Raw genomic sequence first — 21181 nt, 5'->3', positions numbered from 1 at the left:
GTACACACATGGGGCTGGTCTATGTGTTTAAAGGCACTTTTCACATACATCAAACATCAGATAGTGGGCCAGGAATTTAGCTCAGTGCTTCTGCCACCTGCCTCCCAAGAGGAAGGTCCTGAGTTTGATCCCTGGAATCATCCCACCCCCCAAATATCAGATAGTGGTCCTTATGAATAATGAAAAATGGCACTGTATAAATTCACCTCTAAAATTGGGGAAAACAATTGGAATTATGATTTAGTAAATTCCACTTTCTACAAAACTGATACCTCTCATAAGTTAGGTTTTCCTTTATGCTATTATTTCAGTTTAATAGGCAAAATAATCATGATGGAAAGACATGGTGGCACATGCCTGTAATCCCAGCACATGGGAAGCTGAGGCAGGAGGATCATCATGAGTGAGAGGCCAGCTTGGACTATGTAGTGAGTTTGAGGCCAGTCTGAATTATACAGTGAGACCCTGTTTCAAAAAATATGATTACTAAAGACAGAATGGCATCACAGCATCCAGGAATAAAGGCATTTGTTTCATTACATGTAATAGGAATAATTTTCCCCAAAACAACTCCACTCCTGACAAAAATTCCTTTGAAAGTGTTGTTACTGATGAAATATACCATCATTTATAATTTTTGAGCAATTACTATAACTCATGATATACTTTTGGGGACAACTTTCAGTCTTCCTAGTCTGTGGCAAACTCATGGCAGTTTGGGTTGTTTTTGCTACATATGGTAAAAAACTACCACCAATTAAAACTCATCGCAATATAAACAAAAAATTTTGATGGTAAAAAAATATTTTATGTAAATGATAATATTACTCTAATACCAAAGAAAAATATGCAAAATTATATACACAATATAATATACAATGTTGGGCTATAAGCAGGTATCTTGTCATAGAATGAGGAACAATGTGCTAACTATAAGTTGAGTGAAAATCAACTGTAAAAAAACATGTTCAGAAGTCTCTGAAATTATGTCATAATATAAAATATGGTATAAAATTTAAAAATATCTTTTGTTACACAGAATACAGAGCATACATCAAAAAATATATAACAAAGGTAGTGGCATAATCCTAATTACAAATAGCAATTGATAAAATTAAGTTTTTTAGTTTTTTAGTGGCCTAGACCTCCCAATTGTAAATATTAAATAAAAACTACATAAATACTAACACTACTTGAAAGCAAAAAAATACATTTCAATTCTCCATCCTTAGTTAAAAGGTAATGTATTAAGCTCAAACTAAAAAAAACAAAAGCAAAAACAAAAAAACCTAATTACATCAACTCAGTATTTTTATATTAAACACTGTAGGTACACAATCAGATATTTAAGTGGTTTACTGAAAAACAATGCATTTACTTTAGGCTATCTGGGATTGTATTTTCTGGAAATTTTATGGAGAAATATTGATATCAAGCTTTTTGTATTAATTATTCCTACAGGTCTCTACTACACAAGAAATTTTCATGGGATTTTCAAAAAAGGCTTATATAGTTTCTCCCCAGTGAGACTTGTTTCATGTATTTGATAATACATGTGTCTACTGAAAGCATTCCTACAATGCTTATATACATATGGTTTCTCCCTATTTTAAATTTTTACATCTTTGGCAACACCAGGAATGCAGAAAGCTTTTCCACATTGTCTATATACATAGGGTTTCTCCCTTGTGATTTCTCTCATGTATTTTACAATAACCTTGTGTAGTAAAAGCTTTTCCACACTGCTTACATACATAAGATTTTCCCCCAGTGTGAGTTCTTTCATGTATTTGACAATAACTGTGTCTGCTGAAAGCCTTCCCACATTGCTTGCATACATAAGGTTTTTCCCCAGGGTGATATCTTTCATGTTGCTTACAATGTTCACGGTGACTGAAACCTTTCCCACATTGTTTACATACATAGGGTTTCTCCTCAGTGTGATGCCTTTCATGTATTTTACAATAATCTTGTTTACTAAAAGCTTTCCCACATTGCTTGCATACATAGGGTTTCTCTCCAGTGTGAGTTCTTTCATGTTTTTTACAACAACATTGTGTGCTAAATGCTTTCCCACATTGCTTGCATACATAGGGTTTCTCTCCTGTGTGAATTTTTTCATGTTTTTTACAATAATCTTGTGTACTAAAAGCTTTTCCGCATTGCTTACATACATAGGGTTTCTCCCCAGTATGAGTTCTTTCATGTATTTTATAATAACGCTGTATAATAAAGGCTTTCCCACACAGCTTACATACATAGGGTTTATCCACAGTGTGAGTTTTTTCATGTATTTGACAATGACTATGTCTGCTGAAAGCCTTCCCACATTGCTTACATGCATAAGGTTTTTCCCCAGTGTGGTATCTTTCATGTTGTTTACAATGCTCACGCTGACTGAAAGCTTTCCCACATTGCTTACATACATAGGGTTTCTCCCCTGTGTGATTTCTTTCATGTATTTTACAATAACCTTGTGTACTAAAAGCTTTCCCACATTGCTTACATACATAGGGTTTCTCCCCTGTGTGAATTCTTTCATGTATTTTACAATAACCTTGTGTACTAAAAGCTTTACCACATTGCTTACATACATAAGGTTTCTCCCCAGTGTGATTTCTTTCATGTTTTTTACAATGACATTGTGTACTAAAAGTTTTCCCACATTGTTTACATACATAGGGTTTCTCCCCAGTGTGAATTCTTTCATGTATTTTACAATAATCTTGTGTACTAAAAGCTTTCCCACATTGTTTACATACATAGGGTTTCTCCCCAGTGTGAGTTCTTTCATGTTTTTGACACTCACGATGTGTACTAAAAGCTTTACCACACTGCTCACATACATAGGGTTTCTCTCCTATGTGATTCCTTTCATGTTTTTTACAATAATCTTGTGTACTAAAAGCTTTCCCACATTGTTTACATATATAGGGTTTCTCCCCTGTGTGATTTCTTTCATGTATTTTACAATAACCTTGGGTACTAAAAGCTTTCCCACATTGCTTACATACATAGGGTTTCTCCCCAGTGTGAATTCTTTCATGTTGTTTACAATGTTGACGCCTACTGAAAGCTTTCCCACATTGCCTACATATGTAGGGTTTCCTCCCATTGTGATTTCTTTCATGGATCGGAACATCATGACGTGTGCTAGAGGCTTTCAAAGTTTTCTTATACACAGAGGTCTTCTCTCTAAGCTGAGTTCTTTTGCTAAGATCACAGCACGATTTCCCACATTGATCATATCCACAGGGTTTTTCTCCAGTCTTTGTCCTTGCATCCCTCTGAAAGGACTGGAAATCATCACAGGTTCTTCCATGCTCATCACATTTGTATAGCTTCTCTTCCAATCCCAAGTACTCATACATTTTCAGTGCAGTGTGATCTATGATGGGCACATTTAGTGACAAGTGCTCAATCAGGGGCTTTCTGCAATCAATGCTTTCAGCTGGCTTTAAAGTAGCTTGTTTCATGTCCACATTAGCATCTGGAGTCCAAAGGAATATTTCTTTATATTGATTCCAACCTCTATTTTGAAAGCATTTCTCTATCTCTTCATCTCTGTAAAGAAAAACAAAAAGAAAAAACAGTTGCAATAAATGGGTCTCCATATTAATGATTTACAAGTTCTGGTTTGATGCCTCCTAAGAAAGTCTTATAATGAATGAAGGAATTGAATGCCCTGGAGATATCTTCAAATGGCCATTCCAAAGAGTGGTTTTCATTTGGGAATTTTAAAATTGGTATATTTTGCAGTACTGAAGGCTTAGTTTCACTTTGGGCAACTGGTATGTATGTATAGCTACCTTTTTCTTACCCTTCTCACCTTACCCCATTTGTATTTACCATCTCCAAAAAGTCAGGCTTCCCTTTTTAAATTGCATCTCCATTATTTTACTAATTTATAGTTTTGGCCTTTCACATAAAAGCAAGCAAGTAACATTTCACATTCTGTGTCTGACTTATTTCACTTAACACTATAGGATGAAGACCCATGTCATATAACACATTTTTTTTTCTTTTCTTTTCAGTGCTGGGAATTAAATACAGGTCTTAGCACTGAATCACATCTCCAGCTAATTTATTTTGAGAGACTCTCACTGATGATTAAATTGCTCAGGGTGAGCTCAACATGTCATCCTGCTGAATCTGTTTCCCAGAGCGCTGGGGAAAGCACCATCACTAAACCATCAAAAAATGTCATTATCCATGTATCCAATGACGGATGTCTAGGCTGATTCCAGGGCTTAAATGATATAAATTGTCCCATTTTGAGTATCTGAGTGCGTATGTCAGTATAATATGATAATTTTTAAACTCTTTTGGGACCATACCCAGGAGAAGTGTTCTTGGATCAAGTGGAACTTCTATTTTTACCTTTTGAGGTGTCTGTGTTCTGATTTTATAGTGACTATACTTAACATTCCCACAAATGATGGAGGGTGCCTTCTAAGAATTTTAAAACACAAACAGACTCAATTTTCTGGAGGTTAGCTTGAAAACACTTGTTGTTACAACACTAGCATTCATTTGAACTTTGAATACAGTTTCAAGGTTAGCAATTTTTTAGATACTGAATGTCTCATATTAATGTGTATACACAGATATCCTGAAGATGGGTTTCTGTCAAAATTCAAAATTCATTTCTTTTCATATACACCTGTATACAATATCTGAATGTACTTTCATAATTTTCATGAAGATGTTTATGAAAGGACTTTTTAAATATGTCAGAGAGTGCAACTTGTATATCAGTACTAACTCAGTTTCTTATACTAGAATATTTCCGTATTCAGTAGTCAGAGTATATATACTAAAACTATATACATCTTTGGAGAGTATTTGTGAGATTAAATAAATGTGAACATGGCCATGTTTCCCTGGTTGTGATATTTCTGTTCACACACTGACTCGTGAGGAACATTCCTTTTCCTTTTGAGTGCAAATTACCTTAGATTTCTCCAGTTATTTTTGTACTCTTCTTCAACTTCCTGCTTATCCCTGGCTCTTCCTAAATTACAGACACAGAAATATAAGGAGACACTGTTTACATAAAATAAATACATTCCCAGTTAGATTCATAGTATAATGTAACAAGGTCTGAGACATTCTTCAAAACACTTTCACATTCTATTTAATGAAACTTCACTGAAGAACAACAATGTTCTGATTGTATAAATGAGAAAGTGGTGTCATCCTTACCTATAGCAGCTATATTCCTAAAGGTTTCCCCCATCACATCTCTGTAGAGCTTCTTTTGAGATACATTCAGCAAAGCCCACTCTTCCATGGTGAAGTTCACAGCCACATCCTCAAAGGTCACTGCTTCCTAAATGATCACACATATATTTCTTGAAGAAAAGTTGAGAGTCACAGCCTGGGATATCTCAACTCCTCTCATAAAAAGCTGAACTGAGAGCCAGGTGTGGTGGTACATGTATGTAATCCCAGCACTCTGGAGGCTAAGGCAGGAGGAATGTCATGAGTCCAAGACTAGTGTGGGCTATGAAGTGACTTCAAGGCCATCCTGAACTGCATAGTGAGACCCTGTCTCAAAAACAAAACAAAGCAAAAGCAAAGAATGGGGCTGAATCCTTAAAATATTAACTCCATGTCTTTGTCATTAAATCCATGTGTATGCACATTTTTTCAGACAGCAATTCTGATGCTAGATTGACACTGCTAAAGAAGAAGAGGAGCACTGGTTCTTCCGCTGGGTCACTGGAAGGGCAACTGTGCATTGTTTCTAAAGCAGAGCTTATAGAGGGAGCCTAGGAGATCACCATTCACTAAATACTGGGGCAGACAAATATCTAATGAATGATTTTGCTACAACATAGATAATAATAGCTCGTTTCAAATCTTATTTTCATGGCATTGAGTCCTTCAATTGATTGTACTTAGGCAGCATTTTGAAGCTTGAATTTGGTTTCATTAAAAAGCATAATTGATGCTGCCTGCCTTGCAAGCATAAGGACCTGAGTTTGATCCCCGGTACCAAAAAAAAAAAAAAAAAAAAAAAAAAAAGGATAACTGAATGTCAAATAAGGTTTATGAATAATAATTAAAATATGAATAGAAAAAGTTTTATAAGAACAAGTCTTTGGACTTGAAAAGAGGGAAAGGGTGGCATTTTCATTAAGTTTACTGGTATTTTTTAGTTACATTCATCATTGGGATTTTGTACCTTTACATGATGTATCTTGGTTCTTATTTTTTCCCCATTCCCATGCTCCATTCACCCCCTCTACCTTTCCCTATCTACAAAGCCTTTTTTCCTTTTCTCATATTTTTTTCCCTTTTTTTTGTTTGTTTTTTGAGACAGGGTCTCACTATGTAGTTGAGACTGACCTGGAACTCACTATGTAGCCCAGGCTGGTCTCAAATTCACAGCGACCCTCCTGCCTCAGCCTCCTGAGTGCTGGTATTATAGGCATGCACCACCACACCCAGCTATTTTCCCTTTCCCCTACACTTCCCACTGCCCCTACTCCTATAGCCCTTTTCTTCCTATTTCACATTATCAATTATACAATTTGAACCTTATTTACACTCACTTAGTTTTTCACACCAGAGAAACTATTTGGTATTTACACGTGTGCCCTATTTATTTCACTAAAGTGTATGGCCTCAATGTGCATCCATTCAGCTATACGTATTTCTAGTTTTGCATTTTTTATGGCTGAGTAATACTCCATTTTATAGACAAACCACATTTTCTATAACCAGTCTCCACTTGATGAGCAACTGGGCTGTTTCCAAGTTTCAGCTATTACAAGTTGTGCTGCTATAAACATGGGTGAGCATATATCACTGTGGTGTTTTAACTCTGTTGGAAAGGTATGCAGCAGAGGGATAGCTGGGTCAAATGGGACCTCTAATCCTAGTGTTTTGAGGTACCTCCATATTGATCTCTGTAGTGGTTGCAGCAGTCTGCACTCCTACCAAATGATGGAGAAGAGTTCCTTTCTCTGCACAGCCCTGCAAGCATTTGTTATTGGTTGATTTTATGATAGCAGACATTCTTTCTGGGGTGGGGTTATTCTCATCTGTATCTCTTGAATGACCAATTATACTGAATATTTTAAAAATATATTCATTTGCTGCTTTTACTTATTTAAGAAATGTCTGTTCATTTCAGATGCCCATTTTTTAATTGGGTCTTTATATTTGGGGGTCTGATTGCTTTTTGAGTTTTTTATATATTCTAGATAATAGACCCCTATCTGAGGAACAGCTGGTAAAACATTTTTCCCACATTTTAGGTTGTCTCTTAGCTCCTTTTGTGGTTTCTCTTGCAGTGTAGAAGCTTTTTAAGATGAGATCACAGTTGTTGAATCTTTGTGCTAGTTCTTGTGCTACTAAGGATTTGTTCATAAAGTCTTTTCCTATGCCAGTGTCTTCTAGAGTTCTACCTAACTTATCTTCCAGGAGGTTTAGTGTTTCTGTTTTAATATTTAGATCTTTAATCCACTTGGATTTTAGTTTAGTGTATAGTGAAAGATAGGGGTCTAGTTTTAATCTTTGGCAGGTTGAGATCCAGTTCTTCCAACACATTTTGACAAGGCTATCTTTCCTCCACTGAAGGTGGTTGCCTCCTTTGTCAAAGATGAGGTAGCTGAGAATGTCTGGAGTTGTTTCTGCATCTTCTAATCTATTCCGCCGATTCTTGGGTCTATTTCTTTGCCACTATCATGCTGTTTTTATCACAGCAGCTTTGTAGTATAGTTTTAAGGTGGGAATTGTGATACCCCCTGTCATGTCTCTGTTTTCTAGAATGGATTTTGCTATTCTAGGTCTCTTCTAGCTCCAAATGGATGTTTGGATTGTTTTCTCTGATTCTGTGAAATATAATGTTGGGATTTCTATTGGGATTGCACTGAATATGTATAGCAATTTTGGAAGTATGGCCACTTTCAGTATGTTGGTTCTTCCTACCCAGGAGCAAGGGATGTTTTTCCATTTTCTTATATTCTCTTTGATCTCCTTTTAAAGAGTGCTGTAGTTTTCAGTGTAGAGGTCTTTTGCTTTCCTTTGTTAGATTGACTCAAATATTTTATTTTTTTGGATGCCATTGTGAAAGGAATTGTTTCCTTAATTTCTCTGTCAGTGAGTCTGTTATTTGTATACAAGAAGGCTATTGAATTTTGACTATTGACCTTGTATCCAGCTACTCTACTGAATATGTCAATTAAGCCTAGAAGTCTTCTGGAAGAGTTTTTGGGAGTTTTCTATGTAAGAAATAATGACAGTTTAACTTCTTGGGAAACAGTGACATTTTATCTTATAGCTGAGTGTCACCAAATGGTCACCTTGCTTTCAGATATAAGAAATTCTGGGCTGGGAATTTAGCTCTGTGGTGCCACACCTGACTCACAAATGCAAGGCCCTGAGTTCAATTCCAGTAGCAGAAAAAGAAAAAAATAATTCTAGGGGATATGGGAGGGTAATGAGGGGAGAGATGAAAAAAGTGTTTTATATGCATTGAAAACCAAGCATATCACAAAGCCATTAGGCACAAAATGAAAACTTCAGCCAGTTGTAGTGGTGCCCACCTGTAATACCAGCACTTGGGAGGCCAATGCAGGAGGACTGCCATAAAATGACTGGGATTTCAATGACTGCAATATATCTATCTCAAGAGGAAACACTAAACAGAAAAGAACCAAATCTTTCTTGAGAAAATCACTGAAGAAAAACGGAAGTGTGGAAAAACACAATAAGGAAGTTCTGTATACTTAAGCAAAATGGAGAATTGATACACTCTATATTCATTTCCTTTACTTTGGAGTTTACCAGAATATGCAGACCACTGAATTCTTGTCACTGTCTACAGAAAACACTGTACTATTACTCCTGAAATCTGAAAAATCCTGAACCACATGACCAGTGGAATGGATGAGAAAATACCTTGCACTTGATTCATATATCATTGGGGCAAGTGAATTTTGAGTCAGGTAGGGTTTCAATCACCTGGATACTCTCATGCATTGCCCAAGGCCCAATGATGAAACTTTCTGAACATTCCTAGGATACTGTATAACCCCATAAAGTCAGTTTGGAGTTCACAGCTTCACTCATTTGCAGGTTTTTCCTTAAAACCTAACTAACAATTGTTCATGGAAACCCTTGCAGTTCTGTGGAAAACACAAATATCTTCTGCAATTCTTTTTATGGTGGAACTCTGCAAGTAGCAATCTGAGAGAATTCAGCTCTCCTTACTGCTGACTGGCTGCTCCCCTGTAACCTAACTCTTGCAGCTGCACTAACATTTGCACATCATACCAGGGTGCTATACTGCATGTAGCTGTCTCCAATGTTCTTGGTTTTATTCTTTTTAAAGCCCTAAGATTCCCTAAGATGCTGGCAAAACACCCTGAACCTCCTAAAGCTTTATTTATTGATACAGTATTTTATTAAATTAAATTGTATAACTGTAGGATACACTGCATATTTAGGGTTTGAACTATAAAAATAGGCATATACAGGCATTTTTCTGGCCATATCTGAAATTCAGTTTTTCACAATTCAAGGGTGCTGTAGGGATTCAACCCTCACAAATTTCCTGTATTTACATTGTTATTAAATCTCACTAACAATTTTTGAAAATAAAATGTACTGCAAAGTATTTAAACACTAAGTTACCATTAAGAATATATACACAATAATTTATATCTGTTTGTCTGCATTCCTATATGAAAAGATGAAACATTATTTACACGTAAGTAAATACCAATAAGTAAAGCAGCAAGACTACAAACAGGAGATGCAGACTCCCAGTAAGCAGTGGTCAAACTCTAAATTGGCCATCAGGAAAACATGTTAGACTGTCAGAACAGATAACAGAGCTGATTAGTGTCTAGATATCTGAGTTGTGTTGCCAATGCTACACCCACCTGGACAGGAGTGGTTGTTATGTTGACACTGAAAAAGATATATTACACAGGAAGCTATGCAAAAAAGACACACTAGTCTACCAGTGCTTCAACAAAATCTGCAGAAGTTAATTTGATATTATGCAATTTATACCTCAAGTAATTAATGATTATAGTGATCAAATGATAAAACAGGTGATTCTCTAAAAACAACAGTCCTCAATATATATTCTACTTAACAGAGTATCAAATTACATGAGACAAAACATGAATGCAAAGAGAAAAATCTAGGATTCACAACCATGTCTGAAGATTTCAAAACAACTCCATCAGTAACTGAAGGAAGACAGTGGAACAGTTAAAATTAACATCATGTTTCACAGAGATTCAATGGATGTTGCATAGCACTTTATCACATAACTACCTAGTACACAGTCTTCTCAAAATCACAAATATTCACTCCAATAGAACATGTTCAGAATAACAAAAATTTAATTTCTAAGGAGAAAAAAATTGACATGTTATGTACATGTACCAACTCACCACAATGAATGTAATTACAATGTACTGTAAATATGTATAACTAAAAGTTTTAAAAAAACCCAAATTACCGTTTGAATTAATGTATATCTATGAAATGAAATTCAATAATGCAACAGCAGAAACATATTTAAAACATTCCTAAGAATTAGAGATTAAATCACAAATTTTTAAGACAAATGCTTCAAATGAAAAGTTTGATTTAATATTAGGATTTCATAATGTATGAACAGGAATATATACTATACAACATATTTCAGAGACTGAGAAATGGGTTTTTCAAAAGAATTTAAAAACTATATATATGAAAAAAAGATCACATTATCAGAAAATTAAAGAACAGCAAAATAAAAATGAAAGTAACTCCCCAGTTAATAAATTTCATTCCTCATTATTAATGTAGACAATAGAGAATTATTAAAAGTATCAAAGACATTATTTAATAATGCAATTTATTGCAAAAAAATTTAGAGAAAATTATAAAATAATATCAATGGTATCCAAAACACAAGAATAAAGTAATAGGCAGAGATTAAGATGGAGCACATTAAAATTGTCTTCACTTGCATATAATATCATGGTATATGTTGCAAAAAAATTAAAATACCAACAAAAACCTAAGGAATTACTAAGACAATGTATCACAGAGTATATCCCTAGCTTAATATACTATACAAGAATATACCATGGAATTATATATCAGATATAAATAAGTGAATTGGAAATTTTTAATCTTTTGACATAATGAAGCCTTCAGTGTTACAGTATACAAATATTAAAAGCCCATATATGAAAGAAATTCAGCACTAAATGTAATAAACACAACACCACAAAGATATAATAAAATGAATCAGATGGGAAAATATAAATAAACTATTTCACATGTTGGCAAAACATAATAAAATTACATATCCTTAAGACACTGGATGAGAATTTCATAGAAAACTTTGTAAAAAATTTGAATTTTGGGCCTGGGGTTTAGCTCATTGGTTCTTCTGCCTGCCTCATAAGCACGAGGGCATGAATCTGATCCCCAGTCCAACAAACAAAACAAACAAACAAAAAAATTGAATTTTTTCTTCTGCATGACAGCATTTTTTCTTATTCTATCAATAATTTTAATTTATTATCACTTAAAAATCAGCAACTTAAATGAATAAAAAATTTAAAAAAAATCAAAATGAAATAACCCAAAGCCAGAGGCAGTGGAATTAGGGAGTGAAATGCCTGAAATATGAATTTCCCTACCATCCTACGGGCAATAAGTTGAGGGAGAGAAACCATGAATAATCTTTTCAGCATGCTAATAATGATATATTAATTTGAGTTATTAAAGTATTCAAAACTCCAAAGAATTAAAACAAAGTAACACTTTGCTAAAGGAGATGGTCAGGGTCCAAAGAGATTTCCAAAAGTCCATCCTGTGGCCACCTTAGGGGTATCTAGAGGAAATCAGAGAGATGCACTGGAAGTAACCCTAAGTGGTTTGTTTGCTTGCATCATGAGTCTATGGATCTTTAGGCATATCAATGGCAAACGCAAAAAAAAAAAAATTACTTTAAAGCCAAGCATTGTGGTGCACACCTCTAATCCAAGCACTTGGGAGGCTGAGGCAGGAGGATAAACATGAGTTCCAGACAAGTCTGGGCTACATAGCTCAAAGACAGCTTGAACTACACATAGTAAGACCCTGGTCTCAAAAAACAACAAAACAATTCTAAATTCTTCTTTGCTTTGTCAGATGTAATCAATTCTCCAGTCAACTTTTAACTTAGAAAAATTATAATCTGATTAAATTATGAAAATATATTTGTAAGTCCAATTGTAACTTGTAAGGAGTACAATGAAGGATGGGTAAACTCCTTTTGAAATTATGTTTGACAGACCTCCCCCATTACTTCCCCAAATCAAGGACCCCATTTTGGCAGAATTAACTAATAAATCCCTGTTAAAGTTTTTACAGGTGCTTCAACAGGTCCAGGAAAAAGGTCCATCACAATTTGCACAAGGTCCTATCACTCCCCAGCTCAAGGCCAGCCCACTCATTCCAGGCTGGAGACTTGGTGCTAATAAAGAGATCCACCAATGAAGGATTAAAGCCACAGTGGAAGGGGCCACATCTCATTGTCCTTACAATGCCCTCTGCCTTCAAGGTGACTGGGATCCCCACCTCGATTCATCACATCCAGATGAAGGCCTCTCCAGAACTGTGGACTCTCAAGCCAGGACCTGAGCCACTGAATATAAGACTTAAGAGACTTAAAATGATTCACCTCCTCCTGTACTTGATTAAACCCTTGTTATTGTTGGGACACTTATCAAGGCTTGGGGCCACTGGTTTAGATTCCTTCTGTCCTTTACTGAGGATGGAACCATTTTCCCTACCAAACATGGGAGGTACCCCCAAAACATTACCTTGATAGTGGACTTATGCTTTCTTCTCTCCACACAACTAAAAACATGTGACTAAAGATACCAGATGGGGAGTATAAGAGGACAGTCTGACTTTGGAAAAACAAGGGCCTCACGAGGGGTGTGGGCTCCTGGAGCAGAAAAGGCACTCCAGTAAATTGCTGTCCAATAAAGTCAAAGGAGAGCCACTGCTTAAGGGCAGAGGAATACTATTGTCCTGTGTGGGGTTGTGAAATCATATTCACATGGAAAGACATCAGGACCCCCACTTCAAGGTCTGGAGAACCTCATTCCCTAGTTCCTGTCAGGCAAGACACTGTAATCCCCTATCTGTACTAATTCTCTAACCTACTGATTTTGCATGGGAGCTAAGCCACACATGGGGTATACAACTATACAAGTATGGGCTAGATTGGGGAACTCTTTTCACCATTCAGAGACCAACCATAGAGGTGTGGCCTAAATTGCCCATCAGACCACTGGCCAATATACCTAAGACCCAGGTAAAACTTCAAAGGCCCACTGAGGTCCCAAGGTCCAATTCCACTTTAAGGCCTACACCTGCACCTTATTCCCCAGAGGTTGTCCCTAAGTCTCACACCTTAGGGCAGTACCTTTCTAACCCAAGCCTGATAGGAGTGCTAAACACCATTCGTACTTTATTTAATGCCACACACTTGAAAGAGGCTTTGGACTTCTGGATGTGTGTATGCTCCCAAACCCCCTGCTTTGTTGGGATAGGAACCATCAACCCTTTGACCAGTTTCGCTAGTCACACTGTGTGTCGGGAGGCTGACAGCCTTTCCATTATGATAGGAGATATTGAGGGAAATACATCTTGCCTCTATTTGGCTCAGTTTGATCTTAGGGAATCCCCATACAACCCTATTTATAGCCAGGCTATCAAGGTTGACAACTCCTCAGCAAGAGCTTACTATCCCTTTAAGTGAATCTGGTTTCCCTGTATGATGGGTCTAACTTGATGTGTGATTATTCGCCAATTTCAAGGCAAGACACCCCTTCTTTGCATATTGGTTATAGTCTTTCCTTTGGTCTACATTCGAGGGGGAGCTAAAGGGAGAGTTCTCATCTTCTTCCCTGAAGAACACTAGACGGAGAAGAGGGCTTAGGTTTTGATCCCCATGTTAGTAGGGCTAGGCATTGTAGGATCTGCAGCCAAAGGAACAGCTTCTTTAGTTAGGGGTGAATTAGGACTCCCTAAAACCACTTGACAAGCTGATGCAGACATTGCACTCCCGAGTCTATCAACAGGCTAACTAAACAGGTAGATTTATTGACAGAAATGACATGACAGAATAGGAGAGGGCTGGAGCTTCTTTTTATGGCTCAAGGAGGGTTATGCACAACTTTGAGGAAAACATGTTGCTTCTATGTGAATGAGAGTTGTGATTCAAGAGAGTCTTCAGTTAGAAAAAATTGTAGAAAACCAAAGATAACAGAGAGGAAAAAAAAAAAAGGATGGTTTAAAAAAATGCTTAATTGGTCCCCATGGCTCATAGGATTTATTTCCTCTATTGCAAGTCCTCTTATTCTCGTCCTGCTAGGGCTCACCATAGCCCCATGTAAAACCAACTGCTTAATTAAGTTTGTACAAGATCATATCTCTTCTGTAAAGTTAGTGGTGTCAAGGTGTTCTTATAACCTCCTTAAAACCTACAGAGTCAACAGTTTGACTTGATTTCAAAGAAAGCGGGGAATGAACTAATCGAGTTAACCAGAAACCCCCAAATAGCTTGCGTCTGAACTTTACCTTTTTTCTCCCTGCGTTGTTTAAAATAATAAATTAACCAGCACATAACTTGTCTTGTGGTTAAGAACAAAGAACAGGATATGTTATACTGAAGTCCTAACCATAAAGATAGGAATTTCCTGCCAAATCCCCAATGGGATTCTAATCTAACTTGCAATCCGCTTCTGTACCCCTGTGCTTGCTCAAAGATGAGATCATAACATTGTATTGTGTGGTTTCTCCCTTTAAAAACTGGGTTTCCCTGCTTGCTTAAAACCAAGGGAGATGAGAACATGACCTCACCCTTGGTTGCTGGCTAATTAAAGGACTTTTTAATTTGGACATTTTCGTGGCATGATCTTTTTTTGCTGGGACAGCTATAACAGTTGTATACAATACACTATGCCCATACAGCCCAGGGCAGCTCAATCACAGGTGGTCAGACAGGGAAATATGAGAATTTGAGAAAGGTAAATATGGGGCCTATTCATCTCCTACTTAGCCATTTTCACAGGGTGAAATTTCATGTTCTCAATCTTAATTTTGTTAGATTTCCCTTGCCTTAAGATGGCTGCCACATAGAATAGCAGCCTCCATGTTAAAATATGGCTTCTCCCAACAAAGAACAGGCTTCTTCCCATCATGCCTCTTCTCCCACCAAAAGAGTAACCTAATACTTGCTACCTCCTAACAGCTAGTGATGTCACAGGCTCCTCCAACCTCTTAACACTACCTCAACTCAGCTTCACCCCAGTTTAGGCTAACCCCACCCTGCTCCTATAAAATAAGCTCCCTGTGCTGCCATGTTGCTTTCCCTCCTTTGTTCAGAGACAGCCAGGCAGACCCTCCCCACAATAAAGGCTTGTTGTAGTCCTGGTCTGGTCCTGGTTTTTTGCCTTTTACCTAACATATCCTGAGCAGAGACAAAACACACACAGTCAGTTGAAGGTAGACCTTTGCCTTTTCCCAAGTTTTCTTTTGAATTCTAATATGTTTTGCTTGCTGAGCACTAAGAAATTCTCCAACAAAAACGGTGGGCCCCAAATCAGTGCACCACCAGTGTGACCAAAACTTTCCCTCAAACATCTCAGGAATTTTCTTTGTTCTGCCTTTCCACCATATGCAAATAAGAACTCAGTGCACTGTGAACCAGCTGTGTGTAAAATTCCATAACCAATAAGGTTGCTGGACCCATATGTAAATAAAGGATTGGAACTTGTAAACCTAACCCTTCCCTAAGTGTATAACAACCCAGCTCTGGTTGAATGGGGGGGTATTAGTCTATGGAGAGCAAACAGTTATTGCAAAATTCATTATATTATTTACATCCTTTTCCAATGACAACAAGCACTGAGGCTGTCACTAAAGCTGTCACTGAAGCTGTCACTGAGCCTGAGGCTGTGACAGAGGCCATGACTGAACAAGTCTGATAAGTGGGGAGAGCCCATGCAGGGCCTGTGCAGAGTGGGTATAAATGTGTGTGTAGGAGTTGCTCCCTGATATGACCCTTCTGTGTGAAGTGATGTAATACCCTTGACCATCTGTAAATGCTGCCTGATGTGTAATACAGATAAGCCTGAATCATTGCCACACAGCCATAAAATTTAGTATAAAGGAGAGTGCAGAAGACCAGCTCGTCACACTTGGTGACCCAGAGACTTGGTAGCCGCTGTCTGCACATGTGATCTTGTACTAGGTCACAGCCACGACTCTGCTCCAGGATATCGGAGGGCACCAGCCTGGAGTGTACCCCGGGAGACGTGGACGCTGGCTGCAGCCGACACTGACCATGAATCACCTTACAGGAGAAGAAAGTTGTGCTCCTCGGATCTGTGCAGGTACAGGGAGTGGCAACTGACAGGCGGTAGTTAGGAGAAGTGTGCTGTGTGATTAAAGCATCTAAAAAGGCTACTAGCGTCTGCCTATTATTATTATCCTTGCTCCCTGCTTGAGACACAGTCTCTTTGTGGAGAAATCCCAGATTTGCCAGTTGGCCTTAAAAATAAAGCTGTACAGGGCAGGAGATTCAGCTCAGTGGTTCCACCACTTGCCTTGCAAGCTCAGGGACCCGAGTTCAATTCCCGGTACTGAAAATAAAAAATAAAATAAAAATAAAGCTGTACACTTTGCCTCTAAAATTTCTGGGTGTGTCTTCCATTCTCCTGGATTACCTGCATTGAGCTGTAGATACCAGAGCTGTATATACTGGTGGGCACTTTGATGCTACACTAGTATACTGCTTCAAGGGAAGATTAGTGTCCAAAGCTTATGATACTGCTTTTCATTGAGGTATCATTCTGAAGTTATTAAGAGGTGGTTCACTGAGTCACCCCATTAACAGAAATGAATATACTGCCTTAAATTAGTTATGATAAAAAGGGATGGACATTTCTACTGTTTGAAAAATTATGACAGTGTTAGACTCCTCTATTTAAAAAAAAATTACACACAACTAATCTCAAATTCACAGATAATTATCTAGGGGAAAGAAATTCCAAGAATGTCTTTCAGAATGGCACCCACACATTCACAATGGAAAAAAGTTACAGTTTTTATATAAAATCAACTGATGATGTTTAATTTAACCAAGCACTGTGATCATGGTACATAGTTGTGCTTGGTGATCCACACACTGGGAGGGTGAAGAGGATAAGAGCTTCAAGATCAGGGTAGAGACATCCAGTATCAAAATTCAAAATAATGGTAACTAAAATGTAAAAGGCCTGAATATTCCTCGGAGTGAAAGTCCTGGGCCAAAATCATACTACTACTGCAGACTGATAAATTGGTTAGAAAATATTATAAGGCAGTTGAACAGGGCTGGATCCTCAGCATAGAAAACAATTCAGGTGCACTGACTAAAGGTTAACATTAAAAAGTGAGAAACTACTACACCTACATACTACCCCTAGGGATGAAGAGCAGTGATTGATATTCTAAACAGATATTAATCATCACCTTAATTGGGGATTAAAACATCCCTACCAGCTCATTCCTTCAGGGAAATCCATGTGTGCTTGCTACAGGACTACCTTTTCCATTTGATCTGCATTTAATCACTATTACCTGGGTGACTATACTTGTAATCTTACTGGTTGACCATGGTTTTGTCATACCTCACATCCACTTTGTGATTTTCTACTGGATCTTACTGTTTTGTCCCATTTTGTACCCACTTCACCTCATGGCTTTGCCCCGTGAAACTCTTTTGAGAAGTAAAGTGGGCGGGTAACCCACTTCCTGGTCCCCTCTCATAGAAGCTTTCTCTCAATAAATTCTTCCTACTCTTAACTTACACTGTTCTTAGAAGTCATTCTTTGATTTTAGAGAACACAAATTCAGTGTTTCAGATATCTAGCAGCTTGGGAGCTATAATACTTTGTTTGGATTATTTTGCTTAGTTGGATTACTTAGTGCCCGATATCACTACCACAAAAATACCTTGTAATCATTTCTATTCCCATGTAACACGTTCCCCATTACACCTAGATAAAGTTGCCCAACCAATTTTTAAGCTAACAGAGAGATGAAATTTCCAATTATGCCTCAAAAATGATTAGGTAAGCTTAGCAGTAACAAAAGATTTATATACATTTCTTTCTTTCTTTCAAGCCTAAAATTCTGAGCCACTTTCAGACTGAGCCAGCATAAAGGCCACCTTTCAATTTCACACTAAGAGCATTTTCAGAAGAAAACCATCGGCTCAGGGGCTAATTTTACCACCAACCATTATCCCCTGCTTTCCTACATTGTATCTGCTCCTCCCTGCACAGAACACCATTTTATGCCTAATTACTGACATGCTTGCAGACCTATACCTGGTAATTCCCCCCTGCTACAATACCGCTTTACAATATATTTGCTTTACAATATATATTTGTTGTTGTTGTTGTTTTGTTTTGTTTTTTTTGAGACGGGGTATCACTATGTAGTTGAGAATGACCCGGAACTCACTACTATGTAGCCCAAGCCGGTCTTGAACTCACAGCGGTCCTCCTGCGCTGAGTGGAGGATACAGTGTTTGAGATCTTGTATCTAAATTTGAAAAAAAATTAGCAGACTTTAATTAGGCATCTTAGCCACTTTAGTGTTACTGAGACAACATACTAAACACCCACAACTCAGAGGAGGAGAAGTTTACACTGACTCACATTTTCAGTTCATAGTCTACTGGATCCAAGGTAGGAACATGAGGGCAATGTGGGAGAAAGAAAAGGTACTCAAGCCATGGCAGCTAGGAGGGAAAGATGGGAGGAGTTGCAAACAAGAATATACTTTTACCTTTAGTGATTCATCTCCAACAAGTCCTCACATCCGAACAGCACATCCAGATACTGAATTCACCAATGAATGAATGGTGAGGACCGGGTGCACACAAACCAATCAACTTTCAAACTCATGAAATGTTTAGTAGACATTTTAGATATAAACTACAATGTTTGGTCTGATGCTGGGAGACAAAACAGGTCACACAACACATCAGTCTTATCCACGCAGAAAGCTCACAAATACATCATGAGTTTCCCCCACATTAGTCTTCTGCTCAGAAAAGCATGGTGCAGAGCGGAGCTGTAGGCACTGAGCTGGCAATGTCAGGGTCTGATCATGATAAACTCACCTCATTGGGACAGGACAGGATGTTTGGGTCTTGGCAGATGTCTCAATCCCACACAGAGGGTTAGAAAAGACCAGATGTGTAACAGCAGCAGTCAACATATAGGAGGAACAACTCCTCAACTGATGCAGGGAGGCCCGGATTCTGGCAATCCTCATTCTATCCACTTCCAACCAAAAGTTGGGTTTCCACTGCAAGCCCCACTCCTATGTTGGGCCATTTGGCCTTGCTTAATCACCATTTTGAGGATAAGGAGTCTCCCTGGACCTGCCCATGCAGCCACAGTCAGTAGAATTCAGAGTAAATCAGTATAAGCCAGGTTGGGAGTGTCTCAGCAACACACTGGGAACTTCTGACTTGAGTGCTTGACAAAGGAATCTATTCTATAGCCAGTATGCCTGACTGGATGGTTGATACAACAAACTCTTTGATGCAAGGCTGCTCCATTTTCTGCCCACTGAGCTACAAGGGAGAAGATAATACAATAGCTGTTTCGAGTAGAGCCCAAATGAGACTCTAGACAAAACTGTTTCCAGATCAGGCTTCCTGGAGACTGACTTGATCCAGCCTGTTGGATCATTACAATGAAACAGGATTTACTCCCCAATTTGCAGAGCAGCCTGTGTCTCCTTTCTATACTCATGGGTGCTTTCTTTTCTGTTGTCTCTGAATATAGGATCACACTGTGCCACTGCATTTCCAGAGCTAATGTCACATGGAAAGAATCACTAAACCCAAAGAAGAATCTGGGTCCAGGCAAGGGCAGAACACAATGGAATAGTGGAAAAGGCCTAAGGTTATCGTGGGCAGAAAATTAAATGAGGCACTTAGCTTCATGGCCCTGACTTTCTTGTACCTTACCTAGACAGTTTCAGTAATGGAAATTAAAACTATGCCAAAAAGGGCATTTAACAAATGAAGCTGGTATAATATGATGACAGCATTATGTAAGAATCAATATGAAAGAAGAGAAAGTATTTCAAATGCCTCAGACAGGAAACTTATGTATTCCAAGGTCACAAAAAAATACAGAATTCTGAAGACTAATCTTAGCAGGTGGGTCAAAATGCTAAGTGGCAATGTACTCTTACTCTCAATCTCTTCTCTGGAGAGAGGAAGGAATAGCCATGACCTTAACTTAGTCATTTCTCCATAATATGCTATTCCCTCCTCCCCTTCTCTCTTCCAAAATAGTCATTTCCCCACATTAAAGTTCTTACCTGGAGTAATATGATGGGTAGATTTACCAACAAATTTATTGGTTTGAGGAATGCCTGCGATATTAGCAATGCACAAGTCTCAAGGTTTGTGAGTAAGACAGTGTGGTCTGACTTTGGTGATTACCTCACATCCCTGGCCCCTTACTCTCAGGCTCTTTTCCTACTCAAGAATCTCCATTGGTAGTGCTGGAAGCCCCATGCAACTGGAGATAAAACTTCTAAAAGCAATGGGAGATACCAGAGATCTTCCACAGAGCAAAAAATAGACTTTCTTTGTTCTATTCCATCTCAAGTATAAGCTTATTGGTTGGTACCAACCCCAAGCAGCATCTGTTTTCATGCTTAGTTTATGGTCTACAAGTCAATTTTCCACAGACACACTCAGAGAGCTTTACTAACTTGCTGATATTTCCTACTCATCAAGGGTACATATCATAATTAATGATTACAAAATCCTAAATGAGTCTTTCCTTCTCTGATTGTTCCCTTCATAAATATTTTTCATATTAGTCTGAAATCAGCAAATGTTTGCAAGTAAAAAAAGCAAACATTTTTCAGTAAAAGCCCTCAAAGAACAAACCCCTCAACCATCTGTACATGAGATATCTGCTTTCAAAACTCTGCAGCTTGTCATTTAACAGAAATTTCTTGTATAAGATTGAGAAAGGTTTTAGACTTTTTCCATCTCAAGAATATTATACATTCTTTTCTAAATGTACAGGATATATATGACACAGCTTGAGACAGAAATATGACTTAACAACTT

General features: G+C 37.8%; 1 protein-coding gene across 2 annotated transcripts in view; it reads right to left on the bottom strand.

Moving 5' to 3' along the window:
* Positions 1-897: 897 nt before the first annotated feature.
* The window catches only part of LOC104874614 (zinc finger protein 14), a 43749-nt gene continuing 23465 nt past the window's right edge, over positions 898-21181 (bottom strand). The window contains exons 2-4 of one of the 2 annotated variants that reach the window (XM_033764438.1): positions 5206-5332; positions 4954-5014; positions 898-3153 (exon numbers count right to left, since the gene is read on the bottom strand). In XM_033764438.1, the coding sequence (XP_033620329.1) occupies positions 1665-3153; positions 4954-5014; positions 5206-5332 (1677 nt within the window). In that variant the 3' untranslated portion in view covers positions 898-1664. Of the gene's footprint in view, positions 3565-4953; positions 5015-5205; positions 5992-21181 lie in introns of those variants that run through there. The other variant, XM_033764437.1, reaches the window with a different exon arrangement.

Source organism: Fukomys damarensis, unplaced genomic scaffold (assembly GCF_012274545.1).
Source record: "Fukomys damarensis isolate Sample0158 unplaced genomic scaffold, DMR_v1.0_HiC HiC_scaffold_16, whole genome shotgun sequence".
In the NCBI taxonomy this organism is placed as follows: Eukaryota; Metazoa; Chordata; class Mammalia; order Rodentia; family Bathyergidae; genus Fukomys; species Fukomys damarensis.
Note: the sequence above shows the minus strand (reverse complement) of the source record. Positions and strands in the feature narration are given on the sequence as shown.